Genomic DNA, 26765 nt, shown 5'->3' with positions numbered 1-26765 from the left:
AGAGGGAAACCTAGACCCTGAATGTGGCAAAATCCTGTATGAATCAGTCCACTAGATTTTGAGATATCTGAGTCTGGACCAAAGTGGTGGACTAAATCAGACCATCTCTAGACCTGCTAGCATGGCTATAAACTAACAAAGTTAGATGTAGTTTTATGCACATGAAGAATCTGGTTTCATGTAATGCATACAATAGTGGAACACTGTTACTTAATCTTCCTCCATGGTCTCATCCATTGATGTCTTTCAGGCTGCTTACTATGACTTTATGTAATGATAATGTGGTGAAGTACAGAATAAAATCACATTACACACACTGTAATTTGATTGTATTGTGGTTCATTTAAAACTGCTTGACTAACTCGTGATGCATTTGCCATTGCAACAGCTACATTATTTATAGCTCTTTCATACTGTATGTACTAGCTGGCAATGACTCGGGTCATTAATGTCACTGATATAGATAATATGAGGCACATGTGGTGGGTTATTTTATATGTGTGTGTGTGCATGAGCATTTGATTCTGTCAGCGATAAATGTTGGGTTACCTTATGCCATCACATTGCCATAAATATGAGACATGTTGGGGGGATAAATATACTGTATGATACGGCTTGCTTTACTCTGACTCGTGATTCAGACGTCTGGCAGTCCTTGCCACAGTTACGGTAACTGTACGCTTCGTGCCTCATTGCTACTGTACATTTTGTCACTTCATAAAGGGAGAAATTTGGCATACTTAAGAAAGGTGTGTGGCGCCACTTCATAAAACCTCCACCAAGATCAAACACACACATGCACAGACTGAGAAAAAATTAACCCAATTGCACCTCTGCTCCTATTTCAAGCAGAAGAAGTCATCGCCATCGAGGGACAGCCAAGATGGAACCTTACATGATGTACTGAGTGTTTGTGGGATTATTTTGTTCACATGTTGAAACACAGGCTGATCTATAACTCTCTCCAAAAAGGGCAGGTGGTGAGTGGCTGAGGTCATCCCACAGCAGGTGATAAACAAACACCCCTGGAAACAAATACACAACACACGCTACACACGCTTTCTTTGTTCTCTTGCCAAATGATAGCAACCTTATCTCATCACTCACATCCAAACACACACACACACACACAGGTTCTTCTATTCTCTTTAAATCTTTTCCTCCCATTTATATGAACACACACATGCACACACACATTTGGGAGATATGATACTGTGAGTGAGATGGCGGGCTGCTATATCAGTGGTGGGACGAGTATATATTCCTGGCTGGTGCTGATAAGCCAACTGATGCCTTGCCTTATTTAGTCAGTACTCACTGCTGACACACTACCAGAGCAGCAGACACTGCATGCACTCTGACTGTATGTGTTTGTCTAAGAGAGTGTGTACGTGTTAGTGTATGTGCGTGAGGTGTTCCTGTGTGGATAGACGTGGGTTCTGATTAGGCAAAGACATATAGACAGAAGAATGTGTGTGTGTGTGTGTGTGTGTGTAAGAGAGAGAGAGAGAGAGAGAGAGAGAGAGAGAGAGAGAGAGAGCGAGCGACAGTACATGCATACCAGTGCACATGTGCTCCTAATGTTTTTCTGTTCTCTATGTACAGTTGCCAGCTTCTTGCTTCGAGTACAGAAGTTAATAAAACTTCCATTTGAGAAAAGGTATTGGGAAATCGCTTAATGTGTTATGAGACTGACACAGCAATTTCATTCATTCATTCAAAATATACTCCACTTATAGCCAAATTGTTCAATAACAGCAATAATGTCAAATAATACCAGACATTCCAAACTTAACAATATGGTAAGAAGGAATTTGGAGCAAAACTAATAAAGCTGAGAAATTCTCCAACTCCAACATCCAAACACATCCTATCACATGTAATTTACATTAAATAAAATGTGTGATCCTGAAACATATCTTAAGAACCATGTCTCAAGCTAAAGTGGTTTCATGATTATGCCTAAAAATATAATTGAAAATGATAATCACCCAATATATCGCTCTTGACATTAAAATAATGATAATCAACAGCAGTAACAGTGAACGCTTGCTGTTGTCAGCCAGAGTTTTGAAGAAAACTACAACTGTTGTGAGCATTTGGCTGTCTCATGCACATGTCAAATTAAGTTTAGCTGTACAGAAGGTCCACTTTCACTTATATAATACCAGAGATTGCAGGTTTGGATCACCAGCAAAATCTATCAAATTTCTTGGCCTTTTATCTGTAAAGCAACATATATGGTGGAGGGAAAAAAGTGCTGGTAAACATGTGAAACATTCCTGGATATCACTTGTCTCAGTTTTTTGCTGATTGAGAGGAGGAAAAAAATAAACCCCATATAAATATCTTGTCTGTTCCAGAGGACCTGCGTATTAGGTGTTGGTTAACTTTCACCAGAGCCTATCTGTGCTATCAAATGGAAAAACACACTTGGCTTCCATTCCACTGATGTTTGGGCATTTTTATCATTCTTAGCTGTATTGGGAACGTGTGCTTTATCAACTTAAGCTAAGAAAAGGAAAGTGAGATAAAGCACCACATAATACATTAGAAATGAGCTGAAATATTCAGAAAAGTAAACAAATATGCAGATGTTCTGTACTTTGTAATTGTTGTAGGTTAATACTAACACCTCACACACACTGTATTTTAACATTTCTGTTTTCATGAGACAATATAGGGAGTGACAGGAAAGTTTAGGTAAAACAAAAGTCATTGTAGATTATACAGCATACACAATGCTGATGCTACCAGGACACCTGAACTGCTCATCTGTGATAAAGAGGCTTTATGGGAGAAGCATCATGATGTAGTAAACTTTTCAATGGCACTAACAGTCACTTATCTCAGTTCACAGGCTTCCAACAGAACCACACACACGTACACTCCTGCACACACACATGGTGACAGCACAGTGAAAGCCATGAGTATGAAGTCAATTTTACATAGATAAGAGTGACAAAATAACTGAATGAGGGACCCAAGCCTCCACTCCACTCCAACGCATTACACTAGATCTCTATTGATTGGCTGATCACAAGCATGAGGTCATCAGATCCACCCCAGAGGCTGATGGGATTGCTCCTCTGTACAGTAATTCACAGAAGAGGGGGCGGGTGTGTCCCCTCTGTGCCCTTTTTATTCAGCTCCTCTTTCATATCTGTCCACTCCAGACTCCTCAGAAAGCTCTTGCTCAACAAATTTGCTGCATCTCCCAAATTATTCAATCAACATTTATCCCCTTGCTCTCTCCCTTTGTCCATTTTTGCTTTGTAGTCTTTTCTGCTAGCTCTGTCTCTCTCCCCTCATTCCCTGTTCATCTACTGGGAACGCTCCACATTCAAAGATAGAGAGTCATGTGACCAGAACTGGATCGATGGGAGTGCATCTTTTGCCATGCACTGTATAATGAGACTTACATAACATGCTTACAACCGTCACAGTCTGCCATCCTGGCTATAACAGTAAAATACACTAAAATCTTGATTTCAGTCAGGAGAACAGAGCTTGTTTTGAGATCTCCAGCAGCACATGATGAAGCAACACGTACCAGCCAGTAATTTGATCACTTACTACAGTACAGGGGACCTTGTTTGCTGCCATAAACACTTTGTATCAGCTTGAATGCTTTTACTGTTGTTGCTTTTGCGCTATGCATTAGGTCATGTGTTTACTTCTGCTGTAAATTGTTCCTCTAATGCATGGCAGAAGAGATCAGATGGCTCTTTCTTTCAACACATTATCCATTTTTTCTTTTTTCCCCGTAGGTTTATTTCAACTCCACGCGCCCTTGCTGACACAGACTTATAATGCCATGGGTCTTATCTGTGGAACAAACATACAGGAGTTTTAATATTAAGCATGTTAAATCCACCTTATGTAATCTGTGTCATATATCCTTAAAAACTGCAGAATAGAGCATTTTCTCTTCCACTCACCGGAGAGGAATTATTATATTATAAAAGAAAGTCTAGATGTTAGAATAATATTCATATTGTCTGCTAAAACTGTAATGCTGTGTATGCCTGGGCTCAGCTCAGAGTCACAATATGCTTATTCAATGTCTCAAGTGTTTTGTATATAGAGTGTGTGTATTTTATTGTAGATGTATCAGTTATCAGTTAAAGTAGACTTTCGATTGATGATTTAGCCTACAACATGATGAAATGACACCTAAAGCACAAAATGGTTATTTGTTATTGCTTAGTGGCTCTGAAGAGCAACCAAAAAAAGAAAAAAAGTCTTCTAAATATTCCAACTCAATGACATTTCCTCTAGCATCACCAAGAGGTTGACATTTGTGTTTTTGAGTGCACTGTCTTGACAACTACTGAATGGATTGCCATGGAATTTGGTGCAGACTCATGCTCCTAATGTAATAACTTTCATCTGGTGCCATCATCAGGTCAAAATTTCAGTTTGTCCAATGCTTTGATGACCATATACCTGCAAAACATTCCCATCAGCCTGTGTTAGCATCATGCTAACACGCTAAGCTAAGATGCTGAACATAGTAAATGTTATACAATACCTGCTATGCATCAGCATGTTAGCACTATTACTGTCAACATGTTAGCATGCTGATGTTAGCATTTAGCTCAAAGCACTGCTGTGTCTAAGTACATTCTCTCTAGACATTCCATATAAAACATAGAGAGAAAAAATTCGGAGCCTTATGTATCCTTGTTGATTTGTTTTCAGACATGCAAATTCATGTATGCCTATAAAAGAGAGAGAGAGAGACAGAGAGAGAGAAAGAGAGAGAGAGAAAATCAAAACACACATGATTGCATAGAGACCTTTTCACAGCTTGTACACATCCTCACAGTCTTCACTCTAATAATTCCCTGATGCAATGAAACCAGAGGATGTCAAAGCGATGCTGCGTACCCTGAACTGTGTCCCAGTAGGAGGGAGGCTTTAAATGAAAAGGTCACATCTCATCCACCTGTTAAAGAGCAGATGCCACATCAGAGCAATACTTGGCAGGGGGGAGCAGGTATCGTTATTGGGCACACGAGACGCACTTGGCATGAGTGCAGGTATGGCTATACTGCTCACGCACATGAATTCACAGATGCACAAATCCCCTCCCCCCACATACTCACAAACCAACACACACACACAAGATGCCTGAGCCCTCTCCCTCAGAATGAAAGATATGGGCAGAGAATAGAAACAGAACCTTTTCCAGGGATGATCACACAAGCTACACAAAAGCCTTGACTGTTGGTGATGAATAAAGGTCGGGAGCTGTTGTGATGGGACTTCACTTAAACAAGACTCAGCCTTCAATCAGACCAGGAGATATTTGTCAAACAGGCCACTGCTCTGACTCTTCAGTGGTGAAAATAAACACCTGAGGATGTTCAGTTTGTCTTTTTGTTATGTTTACACAGTATACACCCACATGCACATACAGAAGCGTGAATGAACACACATAAACACTTCAACACTGTACCTGGAAGCTGCTATTTCCACTTTACTCCTGGCAATGGCTGCAGCTCTCTGTGCCCCCTCCACAGCCCGATCCACCTTCTCTTTGGTTTTGGGGTTCTTAAGAGGAATCAACTGCTTCCTTATTCCACGCACCAGCACGTTATTTTTGTACTTCCCTTCTTCTTTAGTGCCATCTGGGAAAACGGTGCAACCGTAACCATGGCGCTTGTTGTTAAGCCATTCTCCCTCGTACTTCATCCCATTGGATCTCTCTGAAACACCAAATCCATTGCGTTTGTCGTTCTTCCATTCGCCCATGTAACTCTCAGTCGTGGTGGCATCCACATGGTCCTCCTGAGGTAGGTCCTCATCTGGCAGCTCGCCGTCACCAATGGATATGGTAGAATTGGCGTCGCTGGAGCTGATGCGGCTCATGGTGGCGTCGCTTCTCGCAGAGCTGCGCTTGCTGGAGATTGAGGTCCGAGAGTCAGACTTGCGCAACTGCCTGAGGCTGCCGAAGAGCGAGCCCCGGCGGAACAGGCCCTTCTTCTTGCCAGTGACGACCTCACTGTCTGAGTGGAAGTTAAGGACGAAGCCCCCGCGGCTGCCTGTTGGCGTGTCTGCAGGGGAGGAGAGGTCCTGGAGCACGGTGCCGTTGCTCTGCTCAGAGCGCAGCGAGGCCAGAGATGTACGGAGAGGAGATTTGATAACGGTGGCCATGCCATAGGGAACACTCTGACGCACACCATAGCCATGCCGCATCCCACCCATCCACTGGCCTTGATAGGTACCTAAGGGAACAGGTGACATGGATCAGTGAGTCATAGTAGTCATGATAACTGTATATTTTCAATCCTATAAAACTACCGTTCCCAACATCCCAAAAGAAGTCTAAGATACGTTGCATATATAGGTAATGTTTTGCTGTATAGTCTTTCCTATCCTGTAAATTCTCTTGAGACCCCTCAGGTTTATCTTGGGACCTACTGGAGGAGTCCTGAGCCTTAGGTTGGGAACCACTGTTACACAGCTTGAAACAATGCAACGCACTGATGCCTGGAAAAAGTCGTAAAAATGCAAAAATGAATATTTGATATATCTGTGCATGGTTTTTAAATATGGGAATATAAGGTGGCAACTGTTTCACATAAAAGTTGCAACACAATGCTTTTACAAAGGCAATATGTTTTGAAAGTCCTGCTTGTGTATGTGTGTTTGTTTGTGTGTACAGTCAGTTTGTCTCACTGGGCCCACTTCCAAAAAAGGCTAGTCTTTTATCTAAATCAAATGAAATAGTATATAAGCCTAGAAAATGTCTGCAGTCTGGAACTTCTGAGAAAGACTGAGAAATGACTGAGTCTTTAAGGGGGGTGTGCTTATTTGAAGATGTGTATGTCTGAATAGCTTAACCTGTCTGAAAAGCTTTTAAGTCATACCAGTGTAATATTTTCCTTCTTAGTCACAGTGAGCTCGTACTTATTTTGGTACTTAATGGTCACAAGAAGGTTCATCTGTTTCCTGTTGGGCATTTTGTTGGCCAGATATTCTCTGTATCAGCTATTACATATGGGAACACAGAGGAGTCTTGCTGTAGGGGTGCAGAGTATGTCGACTAATGAAATGTTTTCTCTCCTTCCACTCAGATCTGGGACTGTGAGCATAACTAACTCAATCACAGAAATATGATTAAGGTACTGATACTGAGGATCACTTGGGATGAATGTGAATCACTCAGCTAGGAGCCTATTTTCAGGCGGCCACTAACTCCCCCACTGACAGTAGGCACATTCACCACCATCCATTTGTCTCTAACGACAGGGAATTGCTATGAGTCACATAATGAGAGAAATACTTCATTAATCCTATTTGGTGCTGCTGAGCCCAATGAGCAAGTGCTGGCCTACTGTAGCTTCTTCAGAGCATCATATTACAATACTGATCCTAATAATAAGAAAGGCTTGTTAATCCTGCACTCGTATCTCATTGACCAATGCAATGAAATATGCCATAATGGTCGGATTCTAACGGAAAACGATATACTTTCTCGGGCAGGAATTTAGATGGATAAACAGTGCGAGATTAACAGGCTGGCTCTGTGCTGCAGTTCAATTCGGTGACCCTGCAGATCAAGTTATCAGGATGTTGCAGGGTCAGACGGCCAGATGTTCTGTAGATCCTCTAGGATCAGCTGATTTCCCAAGCCTGGCCCTCCGTAACCATCATATGCGAGGCATTTATTCTGCACCATAAGGCCTCTGTTAGTGGCAATGCTCCTCACAAATCACCCAATGACAAGCTGTAATACACAACAGAGCTACAGAATTGCGTGTTTTGTGTGTGTTTTGAGGCCATTTGGGATCCTGTCTCCTTGATCAGACACAGGTCTCTAGACAAAACACAAACTATGATTAGTGAGATCAAAGCTCTGGGATGGGGCCTTTCACTGACCTCTCACTTTCTGCTAGTCCAAGAATGTGTCCTGCACGTGACTTAACATGGCTGAATAGACATATATGAGTCCAAAGTGTGATTATGATCACTGAGAAAATGTTTATCTTGAGTTAAAAGTTCTGTTATTTTGACATTGAAAATTGCATCCAATTGGATTAATATTTTCCTGTTTACACTGCACCTGCTTTGTGAATATTCTAAAAACAAGAATTTGTGTGTTGGCACTTACACAATGTAACACTTTCTTAAGAAAATGTATGAGACAAGTTAGTTTTAATTGGAAACGATACGTGACTCTTTATGAAAGGTGTTTTTGCAGTGCAGGTTCAAATGTGAAAATGACAGAGAAGTAGGTGATAGTCTGGCTATAATTGGCTCCAAACAGATAGATTTGCTCTGATTTCCAAACTCCTTCTAGACGGGGCATGGTGCCACTGAGCTGGCAACAGGAGTCACTCTCCTCCCACTGTCATATGAGGAGCAACCGGTAGTTGCCAAATGAGATGAGCTTTGGAATTAGAGAACAACCATTATCTTAAACGGTATCCAACAAGTTAACATCACTAGGGGTATAAGTCATAGATTTTTGTAGAGGGATGATGTTGGTGTTCTTGGCCACGATACGCAGTGCGCAATCTCAGCTTCAACTCAGATCACATCAAGATGGAAATTCATGCACTGATGTACTTCCATTAACCTCCCTCAGTTTGAGTCTGAGCATCCTCACTCACAGGCTACAGAGCACATCATCGGTCACAGCCGTTAAAGCGACACACACGTTAAACAAACACTGGGCCACATTTACAAGACAGGGTTCCTTACCGCCATCACCATAAGTTTCGATCCCATATCCATCTTGTAGCCCGTTGCTCCAGGTGCCGTCGTATCTAGCAGGTGTGTTGTGGCTCTGCCGGACGCCGTACCGACCCTTAAAACCATGACTCCACTCTCCGCGGTAGATCCATTTTCCTTTATTCTCCACGCCGAGACCATGCCGCTTCCCCTGGGACCAGTAACCCTTGTAGGTATTCCCACTGGGCCAGGTGTACACCCCCACTATCTCAAAACCGTGCGACCAGGACCCGGCGTACTCGCCCTGGCCCTTGGGTCCGGTGCAGATGCCGTGTCCGTGGGCTTTGCCATCCTCCCACCCCCCGCAGTAAGTGCCGCCGTCGTCGAAGTCAAACCTTCCGCCCGTCATTCAGATATAGGCTGGAAATAAAGCAGATTGTGCGCTGCTGCAGACTCAGGCGTCTCCAGGACCGAGGTTAGGGGATCCAGGACCGGTGGTGTGATGAAGGATGAGCCAACAAGATGATGACTAGAGGGATAAAAAAAAAAAAAAAAAAAAAAAATAGGTGGGTGAGGACAGCGGACTGGTACTTCCAGACACTGACATGTAATACAAAAGGCATGCACTGTGTGTAAAGGTATGAATGGTGGGCGTCATTTACCGGAGGCGCACGCCGGGTTCTCCGTTGTGTGTTGCTCGTCTCCCCCCTCTCACCCACTGATCACAGAGGGAGAGAGAGAGCGAGGCGTCGAGTCAGTGTTGAAGAAAGACACTGGGCCAATCGCAACGTCATGCCACAGGGACCTCCCACTCCCTCCCCACCCCACACCCCCCTCAGTGAAGAGCCTGGACGCCTCAACCCCCTCAAAATAAGGCATCTCTATAGTTATGCCAAACCCGGCTATACATTTGAAAGACGCGCCTCACTTCACACAGATATATATTCCATTACAATTCCATTACAATTTACCACAATGGCCACAGAATAAGTGCTTGTGATTATCGACTGAGTTTAGAATGACTTGTTATATTTTGTTTATCTTATTGCACATAGTTACCCAATAATATTTCTATGGCCTTAAATTATAGTGAATACTAGCTCTATTAAGTCTCAGGGATCAGAAATATCTTTTCAGATGTCTTATCGGATGCCTCACGCTTCTGTTGTATTCAGTGGGTATCTATTGTTTGACTGAATGTTGAAAGAGTTTTGATGAAAGTTTTTGTTCACAGTGAGTGCGTGAAAAAAGTACTAGGTAATGACTTGCATTTTTTGTCAGCACTTAAGTCAGTAACAATTTAGTCAACACATCAGTTTGGTCATTCACCATCAAAACTCTACAGTAAATAAAAAAGTAAAAAAATAAATTTAAAAAAAAGAAGAAGAGGAAGAATAAAAAAAAAATCTCCTTCAGTTTCAACTAGTTAGCATTAGTATCAATGAGTAAGTGACAATGGTGTTTTTTAAATCGTCACTTTTTCTATCAGGACCAATGGCTGTGCACCAACAACAGCCTACTCTTCCAATTAGTACCTAATAGCGACCTCTGCTGTACAAATATATTTATTGCATAGCTAGGGGATGGTGTTCCCTCAAGTGTAAAAGTGCAGTCATTGTAGACACCCATTTGTTGTCTTTTACCTCACAATAATCTATGTACTTGAAGGTAATCTGAATTTGAACGAACTATGGGTAGAATATAGGTTTAGAACAGCTAGCCTACTTTGCTGTAGTTACCAACAACATTAGCAACGACGACGACGAGAAAGAAGAAAGAGCAAAGGAAGAAAAAAAAACGAGATGTAGGTTTAAACTATGTCACTTACCAAAAATACAAATGATAACCTTTGACTGTGCAATATGTTGCAAAATAAATGTTTGCTTTCTCAATACTGTCAAAATGAAAAAAAAAAAGTAGATTTACATTACACTCCGAGCCTCTAGGCGGAGTAATCTGTCGACTGTTAGGTGCTGCGCTGCCCTCACTTGTCCCCTAAAATACTAACAGATAAAATGGCGTCCGAAAACAGCACTGAATCCCAAGATGAGAAAACTGCTCTCACAGAAGCGGACTCGCAAGATGTACAACAGCAAAGTGGTACAGTTGCGAAACAAAGCGAGTCTAAATTAACGCTGTATCACTGGACTCAGTCTTTCAATTCTCAGAAGGTGAGTGTCATTAGGATTCAGCACCACTGTTCAGTGGACAGCTCCTCCTCAGAGGTTTAATTAGAAATATGGTAAAATGGGTGTGTTGTTGTGGATGGTTATGGCTTCATGAAACACACAGCACACCCTCTTTCTTAATTAATAATACTGACATACATTATTTACTATAGTATTCATCAAGGAAATACCGGTGGTTTGTTTACCTAGCAATTTTCCTATAAAGGGTAAAATTTCAGCATCGCAGTTCCTCATTAGAGTAATAGATAAATCGTACTGATGTTATATTTCTTATCAGGGCAACAGTAGATAGTATAGATCATACTTACTTGTGGACATCTGTTGTCTTTTGTAATTTCCCTCTTGGATAATCTATCTGGTTTCAACTGGATGAATAATTGGAGATTTCCCTGTAAATATTTGATTACTAACTAACTTGCTAAGTGCTTCTTAGGATCATTCATCAGTATTATTCAATTGAGTTAAAATGAGTCAGTAGTTACATTTTCATTTAACCTTACATAACTAATCTTTCCTTTGTATGCAATGAACACTCAGTGGAAATAGATTCTTTGGCAGAAGTATGTGAGACACAATTTTCTGGATTGTGAGTCCTTGACACAAAATATTTATTTCATCTTAAGCCTTTTAAAGGGGCTTGTAAACAATTGGATGTGAGCTTCATATTTAAGATTTTAGATTGTTTGTAAATGCTTTCTAATGATTTATTTGAACATTGTTCCCTTGAAACATGTGCCAGAATTGATATTAGTTAGTCCAGTATAGTTCCATAGGTATAATTATTAAGATGTTTATGCTTCTATCACAGTCACACAGTCTCATCACAGTTGTTTTGTAGGTGCGTCTGGCTATAGCAGAGAAAGGTCTGCACTGTCAAGAGTATGATGTGAGCCTGCCACTCAGTGAACACAATGAGCCCTGGTTCATGCGTCTGAATCCGACTGGTGAAGTGCCGGTCCTAGTCCACAATGACAACGTCATCTGTGACCCGACACAGATCATGGACTACCTGGAGAACAACTTCAATGATGGTGAGACTAAATTAAGACATCACTCTGTTTTAATACGCTGTAGCAGGACTGGCTAGGGTAGAAGTTGGGCTCCATTCAGAGTTTTCTACTTTTTTTTCTACACTTTTCGTTTTCCTTTTTGTTGAACTTTTGGTTTTAAAATAAATGTATGTTTTTTCATTTGTTTTAAGCTATGTATCATGCATTTGTTGATTTTTCATTCATTCATTAATTTTCTCTTAGTTTGCACTGATCCATGATAGCTTTGCTCTAAGGGTCTCATCCAGTCACCATAAAAGGAGTGAAAATCTGGTAAGCATGGAACCGTTTAAGCTAATGAAAAATGACACTATTAAATACCCCCCTTTTTTTACATTAAAAAACGTAACTTTTCCTTTTCCTAACCCTAATTTATCATCCCCTAGGGAGGTGTCTGTATCAAACATTTATTGTTTTGCCAGGATTCTCTGTTGTCTGTGTTAAAAATCACTTTGATTCCCTACTGTTTTAAAAGAAACAAAGTCACAATTCACACCTTGCTTTTTATGACTTGCTTATTTTCAGAGGGCACTCCCAAGCTGGTCCCTGAAGAGGGCAGTACATACTATCACAGAGTGCAGCACTACAGAGAGCTGCTGGATTCACTACAGATGGATGCCTACACCCATGGCTGCATCCTCCACCCTGAGATCACAGTGGACTCCCACATACCAGCATATGCTGCCACATGCATACGAAGTAAGACACACAGAGATGCACTGCAGTAGTAATATACAATCTTATGTATATATCTATCCATGGCTCGACTTTGTTAGTTGTTTCCTGTATTGGATAGGACACCTTTTTGCCTACACAACAGCCAGACATTTTTTAGGCACGGATTCAACGAAGTGTTGGAAACGTTCCACAAGGATCTCACTTCATGCCAAGGTAGCATCGTGGAGGCTGTGCACATTTTTCTGTGGTGCACTGATATTACACACATCCTATTCTACCGAATCTAAAATCTTATTCTACCTTCTTAATTTTTTTTATAGAAATCAGGCAAAGGGAGAACACTATAGTTATTTTCATGGCTGTGGAACTACACTGAGATGAATAAAGTGGCCCTTTCTATAATTCAGATGGAAACCTCTGATTCTTGTCCACATGCCCTATACTTACTAATGTAATCTGTTTAGAGGAGGAAGCTGTTTGCATGAAAGGAGAGGCTTCTATATGAAATTACTGATTTCCACTAAAGAATGTCATACTTAAAACCCTCATGTGTCTCATTGTGTCTAATATTATCCCCTGTTTTTGTGTGACAGCACAGATTGGAAACACACAGTCTGAGCTAAAAAAACTGGCAGAGCAGAACCCGGAGCTGAAAGATGCTTATATAGCAAAACAAAGGCGCTTAAAAGTAAGTTACTCAAATTAGCAGAGTGCCAAGTATGAGAAACTGTTGGGTTGATTTATGATTTACAGTTCACAGAGGTTTGTGCCCTCTAAGACCCATGCTGCCTGACAAAACCAAAACACTTTCTCAGCTTCACTGCTTCTGTTGTTGTTGCTCTGCATAGGATGGGTAGCATGACTCACCTTCAGTGTTTAGTACAGGTAAATGTGCTGTGAAGCAATGTATTTATACAGAAAAAATGTTTCTGCAGTCTAAGTTATTTGACCATGATAACATGAAGTACCTGAAGAAGCTTCTGGATGAACTGGACAGTGTGATGGACCAGGTAGAGACAGAGCTTCAGAGGAGGGTGGAAGAAACACCAGGTAACCACAACATCTTGTCGCTTGGTAACCACTGTAACTAATAACAAATACACAGTAATGGATATAATTATGTCAATCTGACAGTAATAATATGAAAACATTATTGCCAGTCAACTTAAAAGGTGCCACTGCTGACTCTTATTCATTGCTGCGCATTAAAATTATAATGACAGTAGAATTTACATCCTTCTGCTCTCTGTCACTTGTAGAAGAAGGCAGTCAGTCCTGGCTGTGTGGTGAGTTCTTCAGCATGGCTGACGTCTCTCTGGCAGTAACCTTACACCGCCTCAAGTTCCTCGGCCTCTCCCGCCGCTACTGGGGCAACGGTAACCGTGTCAACCTGGAAACGTACTATGAGCGTGTGGTGGAACGCCCGGCCTTCAGGAGGGTCCTGGGCCATGTCAACAACATCCTGATATCTGCCGTCCTGCCTGTGGCATTTCGCGTGGCCAGGAAGAATGCGCCAGTTATTGTCGGTACCACTCTGTTGATAGGCATTCTAGGAGGAGCTACATACTTCGCTTTTCTTTACATGAAGAAGAGGCTTACTGCCTTTAGCTGAGGGATGTTGAGGTGCTTTGGGACTGAACTGATGTGGGGATGAGTAGTAAAGAAAGAGATGAAATAAGAGAAATGTTGCGTATATCAAAAAACAAGTTTAAATTGTCTTAAGTTAAAATACATAGAAGAATATAATTAATTAATTAAGACATATCAGTAATATGTAATTGTAACACACCTTGATTGTTTTCTGTGTTGCTGGTTGCACAAAATGCACTTTTAGTCATCGTCATTATGTGACTGCTGCATTACACACCAAAGGACTGACTTGAAGAACCATACTAGTGTTTTTGCATGTTTTGTTGCATTGATTATAAATTACATTTACCATATCTGGAGTGTTTTTTTAGCTCTACAAATTGAGTGTCAGTTTCTGAACAGCATTATAATCACAAGTAATGCTTTAGTAGCAAGTATGATAAGCACAGATGGTCTAGGAAACAGTCTGGCCATCTTCCAGGTGAGGAGTTTGTTTTTTCAGCTTTCAGCTTTTCAGCTTGGATTTCGCTTTAAAGTTGTAAGACACACATCATGTATAGCAAATAGGCTAAAACATGCGAAAAACACAAGTATGGTCTCCTGTATGTGTACTTATTAATAGCCTAATATGTTTATCATTTGATGTTTGCATGATAGAATTTTTAAAAAGTAAACTAGAAGCCTGCAACCTGCTTTCTGTGACCAAGTCTGCCCAACAGTTGTCATACCGTATGTAAAAACATGTTTCTGCATTTGACCACAGCTCTGTAGGAACTCCACGTTATCAGACCTGCACTCATGTTTTACCATATGATTGATGGATAATTGCTTTAAATATTCTCTGTGTAACAATAGCTGATTGAATTGCTTTTCCTATCTTGTTTACATCTTCTCCAGACCATCATATGCCACATCTGTCTGAGATTAAACTGCTTCCAAACAGTCTCCCAGGTTTCCTGTCCACCAAGTATAATTGAGAATGGCATTAAAAATTCACAGCTCAGCATCATTTAATAAGCTATCATATATCATACAGGTTTTAAACATTTTAAAATTCCACATCTAAACATGTAAAGGCTGCTAATCACATTCCCCAGAGTCTGGATGCAAGTCAACATCCACAGTAATTTGTTTGCCCAGTCAAAACCTCCATGGTTGACGCTGACATTTAACATGTGCTCAGCTTTGATTTAAACGCCTCCTCACGTGAGCTCCGCCTCACATAAAACAGACACACGCTAGACCTTTCAACGAAGTCTGGCCTTTGTTTTCAATGTCCAGAGGGCTGGGTAATGTAGCTGTCAAAGAAATGCCTCACACGTGTTAAAGCCACATGTGAGTGCAGCAGTCAAAAGCACCATAAGCTCATACTTGTGTGTTAGCTCTGGAAAATCATACCCTTGCAAATGGCAACCTACATGACATCATTTTTACGACAGGGTTATATCACACAGGTGTAATCTTGAGATAGAAGGGTCAAAGTCATAAATGCATGGAAATGCATGAATATCAATGTATACCAAAGACAAACATTAATGATCTACATCCTTTATTAGGAGCACCTGTGTACCTGCTTTTTCTTGCAATTATCCAATCAGCCAATCATGGCAGCTGTACAAAGCATAAAACCATGCAGATACAGGTCAGACATCAAACATCAGAAAGGAGAAAAAAATTGATCCTAGTGACTTGACAGTGGCATGAAGAGCAGGTTTGAATATTTCTCAAACTGCTGATCTCCTGGGATTTTCACTCACAATGGTCACTAACAAAAAACGTCCAGTGAGTGGCAGTTCTGCAGACAGGAAGACTTTGTTGATGAGAGAGGTCAGAGGAGAAAAGTCAGACTGGTTGGAGCTGACAGAAAATTGAGGTAACTCAGATAACCATTCTTTACAACTGTGGTGAGCAGAAAAGCATCTCAGAATGAACAACATGAGGCAGATGGGCTTTAAGAACACAGGGCCATGTTGGGTCCCACTCATGTCAGCCAAGAACAGAAATCTCAGGCAGTGGTGGGCTCAGACTCACCAAATCCTGACAGTTGAAGAATGGAAAAACATTGCCTGCTCTGATGAACCTTAATTTCTGCTGAGGCACACAGATGGTAGAGTCAGAATTTGGCATCAAGTGCATGAATCCATGAACCAATCTGCCTTGTGTCAACAGCCCAGGCTGGTGATGGTAGTGTAATGTTGTGGGTAACATTTTGTTGGCACACTTTTGGCCCCTTAATACCAGTCAATCATTGCTTGAATGCCAAAGCCTATCCGAGTATTGTTGCTGACCATGTGCCTCCCTTTATGGCCACACTTTGCCCATCCAAACAAAAGTCATCTCAAACAGGTCTCATGAATATGGCAATGATGCCATTGTACTTAAGTGACCTCCCCAATCAGCAGACCTGAATCCAATGTGGGAAGTAATAGAACAGGTGACTGGCAGCGTAAATGTGCAGCTGACAAATCTGAACAAATTATGTCATGCAATAATGTCAACATGGACCTGAATCTTCATTTTGTGGAAGCCATACCATGATGAAAGGAGGTTGTTGTGTTGAGAGCAAAGGGAGGCCCTGCCAAGTATTAGTACAGAGCTAAAGTGCTTGGTGAATGTAGTGTATCATTACAGAAAGGGTGATGAATTTAATTCAGCCCCTGCCATTCATTTAAAACTAGAAATTGTCTTTTTCTGTGATGAATATTGATGTAAAGAAGTAAACATGCACATATATTCCCACTAGAGGGCAGCATTTCCTTAAAGAACACTCATCTCTGTGAATTATAGGGAAAACAACATTCATCCCATAATTCATATGGAAGGGGGCATGCTCCTTGAGCTTCTGTATTTTCAAAACTACTTGTATTTTAAGAAAACTACTAATCCTTAAAACATGCAGGTTAGTATGCATACCATTCAAGCTGTGCAGGAGTATAATTTTCTTGTGTGGACTGCTAAATATTAGAGAGACATTTGCAGCCAAAAATCAATTCAGCCAGCTGACAAAATAACCTCCTTTTGGAGCTGGACATGGTCAGGAATTGTTCAAATGATTGGTCCTGACATCTCGCTATTCGCTTGTTTAAAATCCAACAGGTGGTTCACAATAATTGGACTAAGTTCTCCTCTCTGAGATTGCAAAAACAATGGTGACTTCTTCTCTTTGTTGCAGAGTCAGTATCATGTAATATTAGAAGGAGCTGTCAGCATATTACTGTATCATTAAACAGTCCTCAACACCTTGGACGAACAAATACAACAAAATATTTGAATTGCTCTACACACGAGGTCAAGTGTTTATATGAGCTGCTGACAGATTTGATAAATTAGCAGAGACATTTAAAGGACATCTTTCCAATATTTATGATAAATGCTCGCTGCCTTGACTTTTATTAATATGTGGATCACAGACCTTACCAATTCAACCAAATCCATAACTATGAGACAATTTGGAGAGACATTTCAGTTTCCTCGTTGAACCTGATCTATCGATCATTTTAATTCACCTGCCAACAGAAGGTTTATGAATGTTGGAAATGTGACATCCACAACTTGCAATGTGCAGAACTTAGATCAGTTAGGGACTTGGCACCTTTGTCAAATAATTGTAGTGCCAGATTACTAAAATGATATGACTCCGGAGCAATTCAAGCAGTATTAGTAAACACTATATTATGTTATGTTGTTACAATTAATTAGGCTTGAATCTGTGATGAGGAGTACACACCAAAAATGACAGACGTTGCTGTATAAAGAATGATTAAAAAAATATCTAGTCAATCAAAAATAAAGTTACAGGAGTGATCAAACACAGACCCGTCATTTCAAACAGGCACGTTGTTTGAAGCATGATGATGCCTTAAATGGTCTTATATGATGAGGGGCTGAATTGGGTGAAGGATGGGCTTGGATTGCAAAATTTAGTGTTTAGCAGCTTCCAGGTGCACATTCAGTAGCTCCAACAGACCCCCAAAAGTTGACTGTTTGTACCCATGTAAGGTTTACCCAGCCAGGTCTAAGCAGTGTCAAAGATTCTGCAGTGAATATCACTGTGTGAACAGTGAGACACCATACACGGCCTTGATGATGTGGCATTAGAGTTAAGTCACCTCTGTATCAAAGCTCCTGTTGTACTATAATACATAGTCCAACCGGTGGATTATTTGTATTCCCATTTGGAGTGTCTTTAAACCCCCCTGGTGTATGTTAGAGATGGTGACTGGCATCAGGTCAGACCACTAACAGAACTGTATGCAGTCTCTTTGCTGCCGTTCAAATAAACAAAATCAACTGCGTCTCAAGGCATCACTGACTCCCACTATTTCTTTCTCTCTCCCTTTAACTACCTCTCCTGTGAACACAGTCCTTCTCTTTTGCTTTTCCCAGTAGGGAGCGTCTACGTCAGAGGAGATGACTGGGGTGGTGCAGGTGTCTCTTTTGGAAGTGCATGGAAACCCCCAGCAGACATGCACGCCCACAGACAAACAAACAAAAAGTGTGGAGAGAGATGGAGGTGGTAGAGTGTGCATGGATGGCTGGGAGTGATGGATGGAAATATGCCTGGTGATACAACTGAGAGGGGAGTGCTCAAGGATGAAACTGACCTAAAAGAGACTGAGTTGAAATGATTTGGATAGAATAGACTGCTGCAATGTGAGTGAAACATCGCAGGGTGGGGCTACTACAATCCTAAATTTATGAAGAATCAGAAAATGGCTAGAAAGAACATTACAACCTCTACATGCTAAAGATAGCTAACAATCATTACTATGCAATACAGTTTCTTTCTAGCTAAAGTAACAATCATTGTGTCAGAGCAGGGATTTCTTGCTGGACTGAAACTGTTTGCAGTGAGTGAGGCAGGTGGACAGTGGGGCGGTGATGTGTGAGCTGTGCTGGATGCCTACAGACAGGCAGGCTGGGTAAACAGAAACCCACACAGTGGTAGCTGACAGCTAAGCCCACTTCATGTGGCTCTTGCCTCGGCGACTGAGTGAGTGGGAGCATGGAAACTTCCACAGATGCTTCTTGCAATCAGAGGCTGCATGGGTAGTGGCGGATTTGGGGGAAAGATGGGATACTGTAGGGAATGTCGAGAGCAGAGGGGAAACTGTGATATAAACCAGAGGAAGAAAGCAATGAAGCAATCAGGAAAAGAGGAACAATGTTTTAGTGATGCATCATCTAATATTCTCCATCACAGCTGCGAAACCAATAGCAGGCAATTCTTCTTGCCCTCTGACTGGTCAAGACAAATGGAACAGATGTTGGATAGGATGATGAGCTTCATTTGTTCCTTGTGACTACAGTGACATTACATAATGACACTGTAGACAAAGGAATGAAATGGCAAGATGAACTACCTCGGTGAATGGAGAAGCAGCTGTTTCGCTCTTTGTACAGCAGCAGCTCTGTCACTATTATCCAATCAGGATGGTTGCATCAGACCTCAGTCCTTCTCTCTCGTATCTCCCTCTGTTATTTCTCCCCTTGTGTTTACTTTGGACTCACTACTCATAGTCAGAAAGGGAAGATGTCCAAAGCCTGTTGGCACCATCAAAAGTGTTCTGAGAAAACCACTGTGCCTTTCCAGAAAGCAGCCGTCACTGCCTTTCAGAGTGTCTGCAATATACTGTTTGCTGAGTCGACAGAGGTGGGATCTCATGATGTTGACACTACTGTTAAAATGACCCCCCACTGACTCGCCCTTCGCAGCTTTATGATGAAATCCTGTGCCACCATTCATCCCCACATGTGCTCCTCAAATATTTAAACTCGGCCCACATAAACACTGCAGCGCAGGAGAGATGATACCCAATGCCCTTTGGAGCGGACCTGCCGCATTATAAATCTCTGTTCAATTGGCCAGATGTGGCCAAGTCAAACACACACTGGGTTTTTATTGTGTTAATGAATTTTCTGTGTATGATGGGTTTGCCATTTTCATACAAATTAACCACAGTGATCTCAGCAGGGCTCTGAGGTGATGGAGGGAATTAGTTTTCCAACTTTTTAAGTTCTCCTGTTTCTGCATGGAAAGTGTACAGATTTGACAGGTGGAGTTAAATTTTGGTTCATTAAGGAGATACTGCACAATTTCAGGATGACAGAGCCACCTGAGACCAGAGCAACTGCAGTTTGAAAGTAGAATTCATTTAAAAAATACTAAGAAAGAAGAGTGTAGACAAAAGAGAGACCACAAGTATGGAAGAAAGTGTGTGTCTGAGCATGCGCAGTCTTGCATCCATATGTCAGTTTGACACAGATTAATGTCACTGTTGCTCTAATGTATCGTCTGGCTTGTCCAGAGGTTAGTGAAGGTCACTCTACGTGCTGTGTATGTTAAAGCAAACAAACCCTGTGAGGGGGTTGGACACTGCCAAGGGCATATAGACGGATATCCTAACATAAATACTGAGCCCACCACTCCCTTTGAGAACACTTCCTCTCCCATGACGCCCTTTGGCAATAAGGCCTGACCTTCTACGCAGGGAATCAAAGATGTTGTATAACACCTGTCATCTGCTAAAACAACTTGATATTTTTTAATCATTTAAGGCACAAATGTGTGCCGATCAGCACTGGGAAGTTATGTAATCAATGTGTTCAATTACTAATTACATATTATGCATTAAAAAGTAATTTACTTAACAGTAAAAGGAAACTAGAGAGTCACATTCCTCTTCTTTTGGTAAAGGTGCCTCCAGGTCTTGCACCAAGCCAACAAATCCGTGACTCCACTGAGACCAAAATGATATCAAATCTCAATCAAACTTAGCAAACAAGACAATACCCAAATAAGCAAATTAATCGGACATTACAAGGAATTACTACTGAATTTGCATTACTGCCTTACACTGGTGCAGATCTAGGCTACTACTACTGATTCATATTTAGCACCACATCTTAATTTGATGAACTGATTAAAGATTGCTATCATTGTCTTGCTGGTCTGTATCAGCTGCAAGCCCTCTGTGAAAAAATGTCATTATGTCTGTTACACTGTTGATCTGCTCAATTTTAACATTTATTATAAAATTCAGATTTTAATTACAGTTCCATCCAAATGATCCATTAAAGTCAGGACACTGACTTATGCAAAAAGTTAAGTTCAAACAAATTCAAACTAACATGTAATTCATTTCAATTCAAACAGCCTATGCGTGCATGTGCATGTATGGGGCTGAGATACAGTAGGCTGTGACATAAGCATAAGCATGTGTGGCCAGCAAAGTCAATCTGTTTTATATTCTCCTAAGTGGTGTCACTATGTGTCAAGTAGGCAGTGAGACGAGGCTGTTCCGTTGACACTGCTCCACTCGTTTCTGGTGCCTCAGCTGACACTTGTGTGGCAAGCTAGCTGGTGAGTCATCAGATTTGTTGTTACTGTAGAGTAAGCAGCACAGCTCTGCTCACTAGTATCCTCCTCCAGTTATCTTTACTTCCCAGGTTACTCATAGGTCAAAAGCGAATCTAACAGGTCAAGCTGATTACAAAGGTCACTACTTGAAATGGTCTGTTGTGCTTATAGACTGTTATAGTTTTGAACTCAAACAGGTTATTACAGATAGAATATTCAATTTTTCCCCATGTTTGGACAAAAGTTGGATTTTCAAATAAAAAGTGACAGACTTACTGACTGGCTTCCCTGATTGGAGGGGATTAGGGGAAAACACTTTGCCACCATTACAGAGACCTGGATTTAATCAATCACCTGCTGCGTAAAGTGGGTGAGGGATCAAATTCTTGCCTTGTCACTACTTGTTGATTGAGGCCCCAGTGCAGAGTGGTAGTACCGAAACTCCAGGCACATCATGCTGTCCGTGTAAAGCACCTTGCTGGCAAGTGAAAAGAAGCAACTTGTTTCTCTAATGAATTGGAGGATACAGGGTCTACACGTGGGAGGAGAGCAAGCAGTAACAGCCCTTCAAAATGTCTGCAGAGCTTTCTGACTTTCTCATATATTTAGATCTAATTTATAGGTCCACTCTGTCCTCTCCAGTTAGTGTAGCTATTAGATACTTGGCCCTCACCAAGGAACATCCTGAAAGAGCATTTCAAAGTGAATCAAACAGGAAGGACGAGAGACTTAATGGTTCTGTAGTGGCTTTATGGTGATATCAAGTACAACTATATAGCTTGTCCCTCTGTTTTGGCACAGGTTCAGTAGTAGGGTAGATACATAAAGCAGAGCAGAAATGATTAACCCAGGTATTTTTTTGGATTGTCAGCAGACAGAGGAAACATCAGCAATATGGTCCAACTTCCTATGAGATATGCAGGACACTGAACTGTCAGTGAAAGGTCTTTCTAAAAGAGTATGTGTGAGTTACATGCAGAGACATATACTGCCAACTGTAGGTGATCTAAATGAAAGCATGGCTAGTTCCTAAAATTCAAAAATTTCACACTAACTATGAACATAAGTTTGTACATGCCCTCTTATAATCATATGATAACATTTTCGTGCTCAGAGCTTTAGTTCCAAAATAGCGCTCATTATGGTTTGAAAAATGTCAGACATCTGCAGTAATCAGTGTCAGTGAAGTTACTGCTGACAGTTCATTTCTGGTGAAACCACACAGTGTTTTGGTTTTCATTTCTTAGAAAGAGGCTGTATCGCCATTCAGTGGAGGAAAAACATGAGATCTGGACTAGTCTAATTGTAAGTGGTGTATACTTGCTTAAATCCAGTGAGGCCAATCTGATACACCAGTGCTGAATATGCAAGATGCACACAAACATAGTTAAAAATGACTGGTTGATTTGTTGCTGATTTTTGTTCTGTTGTAAAAAGCAATTCTCCTCAGTCACCAAATCAGTGAGTTAGAGCAATCATGACATCTGCACATGCAAGTGCGTGCATACAAACTCACACTGCTCTGTTCCCCATTATTTTGCTTGAATGCTCTGTTGCTTTTTGTCATAACGATAACAATGAATTATATTCTCTATTAGAATGTGATCGATATTGTTCCCTAAAACATTGTGCAAATTTAACAATTCAACATCAGGGCAGCACAGAACTCAGATGAAGAACTTCAATTGATTAAAATCAGCTGAATCATCCAGTTCGTGCTCCACTGAACAGCTTGTCCTCTATGACCTTTTGAAGGCAATGACAGAGCACAACAATACAATCTGACTATTGTTACTTGCAAAAATGTTTTCCTGAGGGGCAATTTTCTGTGACAATGTGAAGATTCATAAACAAATCCTCTCTGAGGAGGGTAGTACAGTGTGCGTGTGTGTGTATGTGTGTGTGATGGTCTGACTCTCCCTGTGACTGATCTCTATGTAGCATGCGCAAGTGGATACCATTGAGATTTTGGGTCATTTTTTAGTGTGCAACCTTTGAACTGGTGGTATAGTTCTTTAAATGTCCACTTATCTTCAAAAAGACATTCCATTTACAGAGATGGGTCAAAGCTGGAATACTCTCATCAGTGTGTCACAAATTCCACAAATTCCACATCCAGCCAGAAAAAAACAAACAAACAAACAAACAAATAAAAAAAAAACCCCCAACAAAAACCAAAAAAAAAAAAAAAACAAATGCTGCAGTGGGAACAGAGCATTTAAAGGGGTGAATAAATTTCAAATCCTACTGCTGCAGTTATTACTGTTGTGCAGAGCAAATGGAGCTTTTATGGCTCTTTAAAATCATAAAATGTGATTACTAGACTAAATTTGATGCTCCACTCATTGATCTCATTATTGTTAATTAGGTCTTTTTCAGCATTTCAGCATTCCACTTGATGTTTTATGCATGGCTCTGCTTGCTAGTGCAATGTCAGGTCAGACAGTACCGAAAAGTTCTACCAACAAATCATTGAGGTCACTGAAGACAAACCAAGACGCTCAGAGGATTATGCTCTGAATCTGAACATAAAAAAGAATGCTTTGAAATCGGCAATGAAATGAAATTAACTATACATGCACGGACTACTTTGTTTCACAGGATATCAGCCATAACATACTTCTAAAAGACATGGAAACATGCTGACTGTGTGGATTATCTCTGAGAATTGAGCAGGATAACAGGTGAAACTATATATGGTATTCTAAGCAGGCATTGGAAAGCAGATTTTGCATTGGCAGGATTTTTGTGGTCTCCTTGCCAAGCACAATACTCGACATAATGAGAAACACTTGTTTCAAAATGAACAATCCACCAAGCCGCACAGCATTCAAAAGCAACCAAGGGAGCTAATATTTTACTGTATATCATTAACATTGATTATGTTTGGTGGCTTTGGCTCAGGGCCATTGCAATATTCCCAGACAACATCTCCCATAAAGATTTAAGGTCTGGTTACTTTATAGATGCCTGAGAGGTGTAGATCATAAAGGAGAACAGGAGGTGTGTGGTACAGTATTTTGAGGAGAAAACAAAGCATTGCAAAGGAAATGAAACAAGAGACCGCAATACAAGTCACATTCATAACTGCCTCCCAGGAAACCTGCCTTTCTCTTCACTGCTGTCTTATTGTGAACACTTTCTCCTCTGGATCCTACTGTTGTCAACAGACATTCCCAAAATGACATACTGTTGTGGAAAGAACAAATGAATAAACAATAAGTTTCTGTATGACCGAATGTCATCCAAGAACGAATAAAACATAAATCAATAGAAATAACAAAATCATAACTACATCTCCCTCAGCCTAATGTCCTCTGCATGTTGAAGATGGAGGCGAAATGATAAATGGAAGAAATGGCATAAACACAATCACTCTATCAATGGGTTTGTGTGGTGCCAAGGGTCAATTCTATGCCTACCATTTCTAAAACAGCTCTGTAATTGCAACACTGGGCTTTCAAAGTTAATGCATCTGTGGGAAAGAGATGAGGAAAATTGCATGGTAATATCCCTTCGACCAGAAACAAAGAGATCCATACACAGCCCTTCTGTGTTTGTTTATTTGATGCCAATTTCAATTCTGTTGACTTGTTAAAAAAAAAAGTTAGAATTGCTGCCTCGACTCAAAATAAAAATGGGCTTTTAAAGTTTCTCATCTGGCTGTGTATCTCAGCAGTATTTCACTGTTACAAAGAGAGGTATTAAATGGCAGAGGGTTTTATTGACACGGCTGTATCCATGGAGGATTAGAGAGGTCTGTTTTCTCTGAGTAGCCTGAACCCATTAACACCAGCCAAGTGGAGAGAGACATTTTTTTCCACTGCTTGGAGTTCTCAATCTTGAGACCACAGCCAGGGGAATGAAGTGCTAAGTACGACCATACGAGGGCAAGGGAAGTGATAGTAATGATTTTGCAGTGAAATTCTTCCTGTGAGGTGTTTTGCTGCATTTTACTGCTGCTCTTTGGTTTATGGACAACACATGGATGCTATGAGTCTCCTTATTAATTTGATTTGAGAGAAAACACAAGTGTTAGCAAGAAGTCACATAACACTGCCAGGTTGTAGTTTGTGGTAGTAACTGTTGTAGTTATTGGCCAAACTCTAGATTGAGAGTGTAGGAGCCAAATTACATGGTGGTTTGGTCTGGACTGCAGCCTGCTGATTCTGACTTCAGCCTCAGAAACTGACTTGTATTTATTTATGGTTGCTAGTAGATCACTTTAGATTAGAGCCACCTCAAGAGAGCATGCATCTTTGAGCTGACAAGTTGACATCATCACATTCTCATTCATAGTAAAGAAGTGACGTGCTCACAAACATCACACTTCTCTTCGCCTCTTATTTTGCACATCCCTGGGCCCAAAAGGCAGGGAGTGGTAACTGAGAATTTTGAACTTTGGTGAGTCAGTGAACTCCACACACCGAGCTCAAGCTATTGCTTTACACCAGAGGATTTTACAGGCTTGATAAGGTGATATAATGTTGGTACGCTTCCTGCAGGGAGCAACTGCTTCTGTGTAGAAACAGATCTAAGCCAAATCACGTGTGGTAGAAAACTGCAGCTGTACTGCCCTCAGTTGGCTGAAACTTGTAAGCATGTTGCACTTTGGTCACACTGCAGGTGATGATGACACAGACTCACAGCAGGTGTTTTCCATTAGTCGTCAAAGTCAAAGCATACACAGTGACATGCAGTGTCATGTTTAAACTGATTAAACTCAATGTGATGAAATAATCTCAACTCAAGGTCCACTTACATGCTTTTCAACTACACACCATAGTCTGGGTTGTAACCTATTTTGTTTCAGGACTCCTGGCCTGGCCTGGACCCCTTTCCAATTCCTGTTTGGCCTTCAGAGACGGCTAATGTTGTCCACTTTCTGAGGTATACATTGCCCCCAGTGAGGCATGGTTGAGAGCTCTGAAAAAGATAGATGTATGTAATCTCAACTCAAGGGGAGAAAGAATAAACTTCCATGCTGACATGATACGTTTCAAACACCAATTTTGATTGGTAAGTCCACACACTTGGTCAAAAGTGTCAATATACGTTAAATGCACATATCCAGAACTAAGCATAACTTTACACCAGCTGAAAATCCTGTTTTTGCTTTGTTTTACCTCCCCACCTTGCTGCAGTGATGCACAAGTGTACTCAAGGGTGTGTCAGTACACCGTGACATCACTGCTGGGTGTGTTCACAGGTGCA

At 41.0% G+C, this 26765-nt stretch overlaps 2 protein-coding genes across 2 annotated transcripts in view; one reads left to right on the top strand and one right to left on the bottom strand.

Annotated features, from left to right (window-relative positions):
• jph1a (junctophilin 1a) overlaps positions 1 to 9511 on the bottom strand; it is a 31995-nt gene extending 22484 nt beyond the window's left edge. The window contains exons 1-3 of the mRNA XM_018673994.2: positions 9348 to 9511; positions 8716 to 9214; positions 5465 to 6233 (exon numbers count right to left, since the gene is read on the bottom strand). Of these exons, the coding sequence (XP_018529510.1) occupies positions 5465 to 6233; positions 8716 to 9094 (1148 nt within the window). The 5' untranslated portion in view covers positions 9095 to 9214; positions 9348 to 9511. The remainder of the gene's footprint in view (positions 1 to 5464; positions 6234 to 8715; positions 9215 to 9347) is intronic.
• A 1143-nt stretch (positions 9512 to 10654) lies between these two features.
• gdap1 (ganglioside induced differentiation associated protein 1) lies at positions 10655 to 14350 on the top strand. The gene is made up of 6 exons (XM_018673996.2): positions 10655 to 10856; positions 11713 to 11905; positions 12449 to 12622; positions 13195 to 13289; positions 13537 to 13651; positions 13861 to 14350. Exons 1-6 carry the CDS (start codon positions 10701 to 10703, stop codon positions 14211 to 14213), a joined length of 1086 nt encoding a protein of 361 aa, XP_018529512.1. The 5' UTR covers positions 10655 to 10700; the 3' UTR covers positions 14214 to 14350.
• The last annotated feature ends 12415 nt before the right edge of the window (positions 14351 to 26765 follow it).

This window comes from Lates calcarifer, linkage group LG24 (assembly GCF_001640805.2).
Source record: "Lates calcarifer isolate ASB-BC8 linkage group LG24, TLL_Latcal_v3, whole genome shotgun sequence".
Classification (NCBI taxonomy): Eukaryota; Metazoa; Chordata; class Actinopteri; family Centropomidae; genus Lates; species Lates calcarifer.
Note: the sequence above shows the minus strand (reverse complement) of the source record. Positions and strands in the feature narration are given on the sequence as shown.

Bases quoted from the DNA above. Each gene is read 5' to 3' on its own strand.
- gdap1 (XM_018673996.2), top strand. From the start codon at position 10,701: ATGGCGTCCGAAAACAGCACTGAATCCCAAGATGAGAAAACTGCTCTC. The intron at 11,906-12,448 runs GTGAGACTAAAT...GCTTATTTTCAG, and splicing joins GGAGAACAACTTCAATGATG to AGGGCACTCCCAAGCTGGTC. The intron at 13,652-13,860 runs GTAACCACAACA...TGTCACTTGTAG, and splicing joins GAGGGTGGAAGAAACACCAG to AAGAAGGCAGTCAGTCCTGG.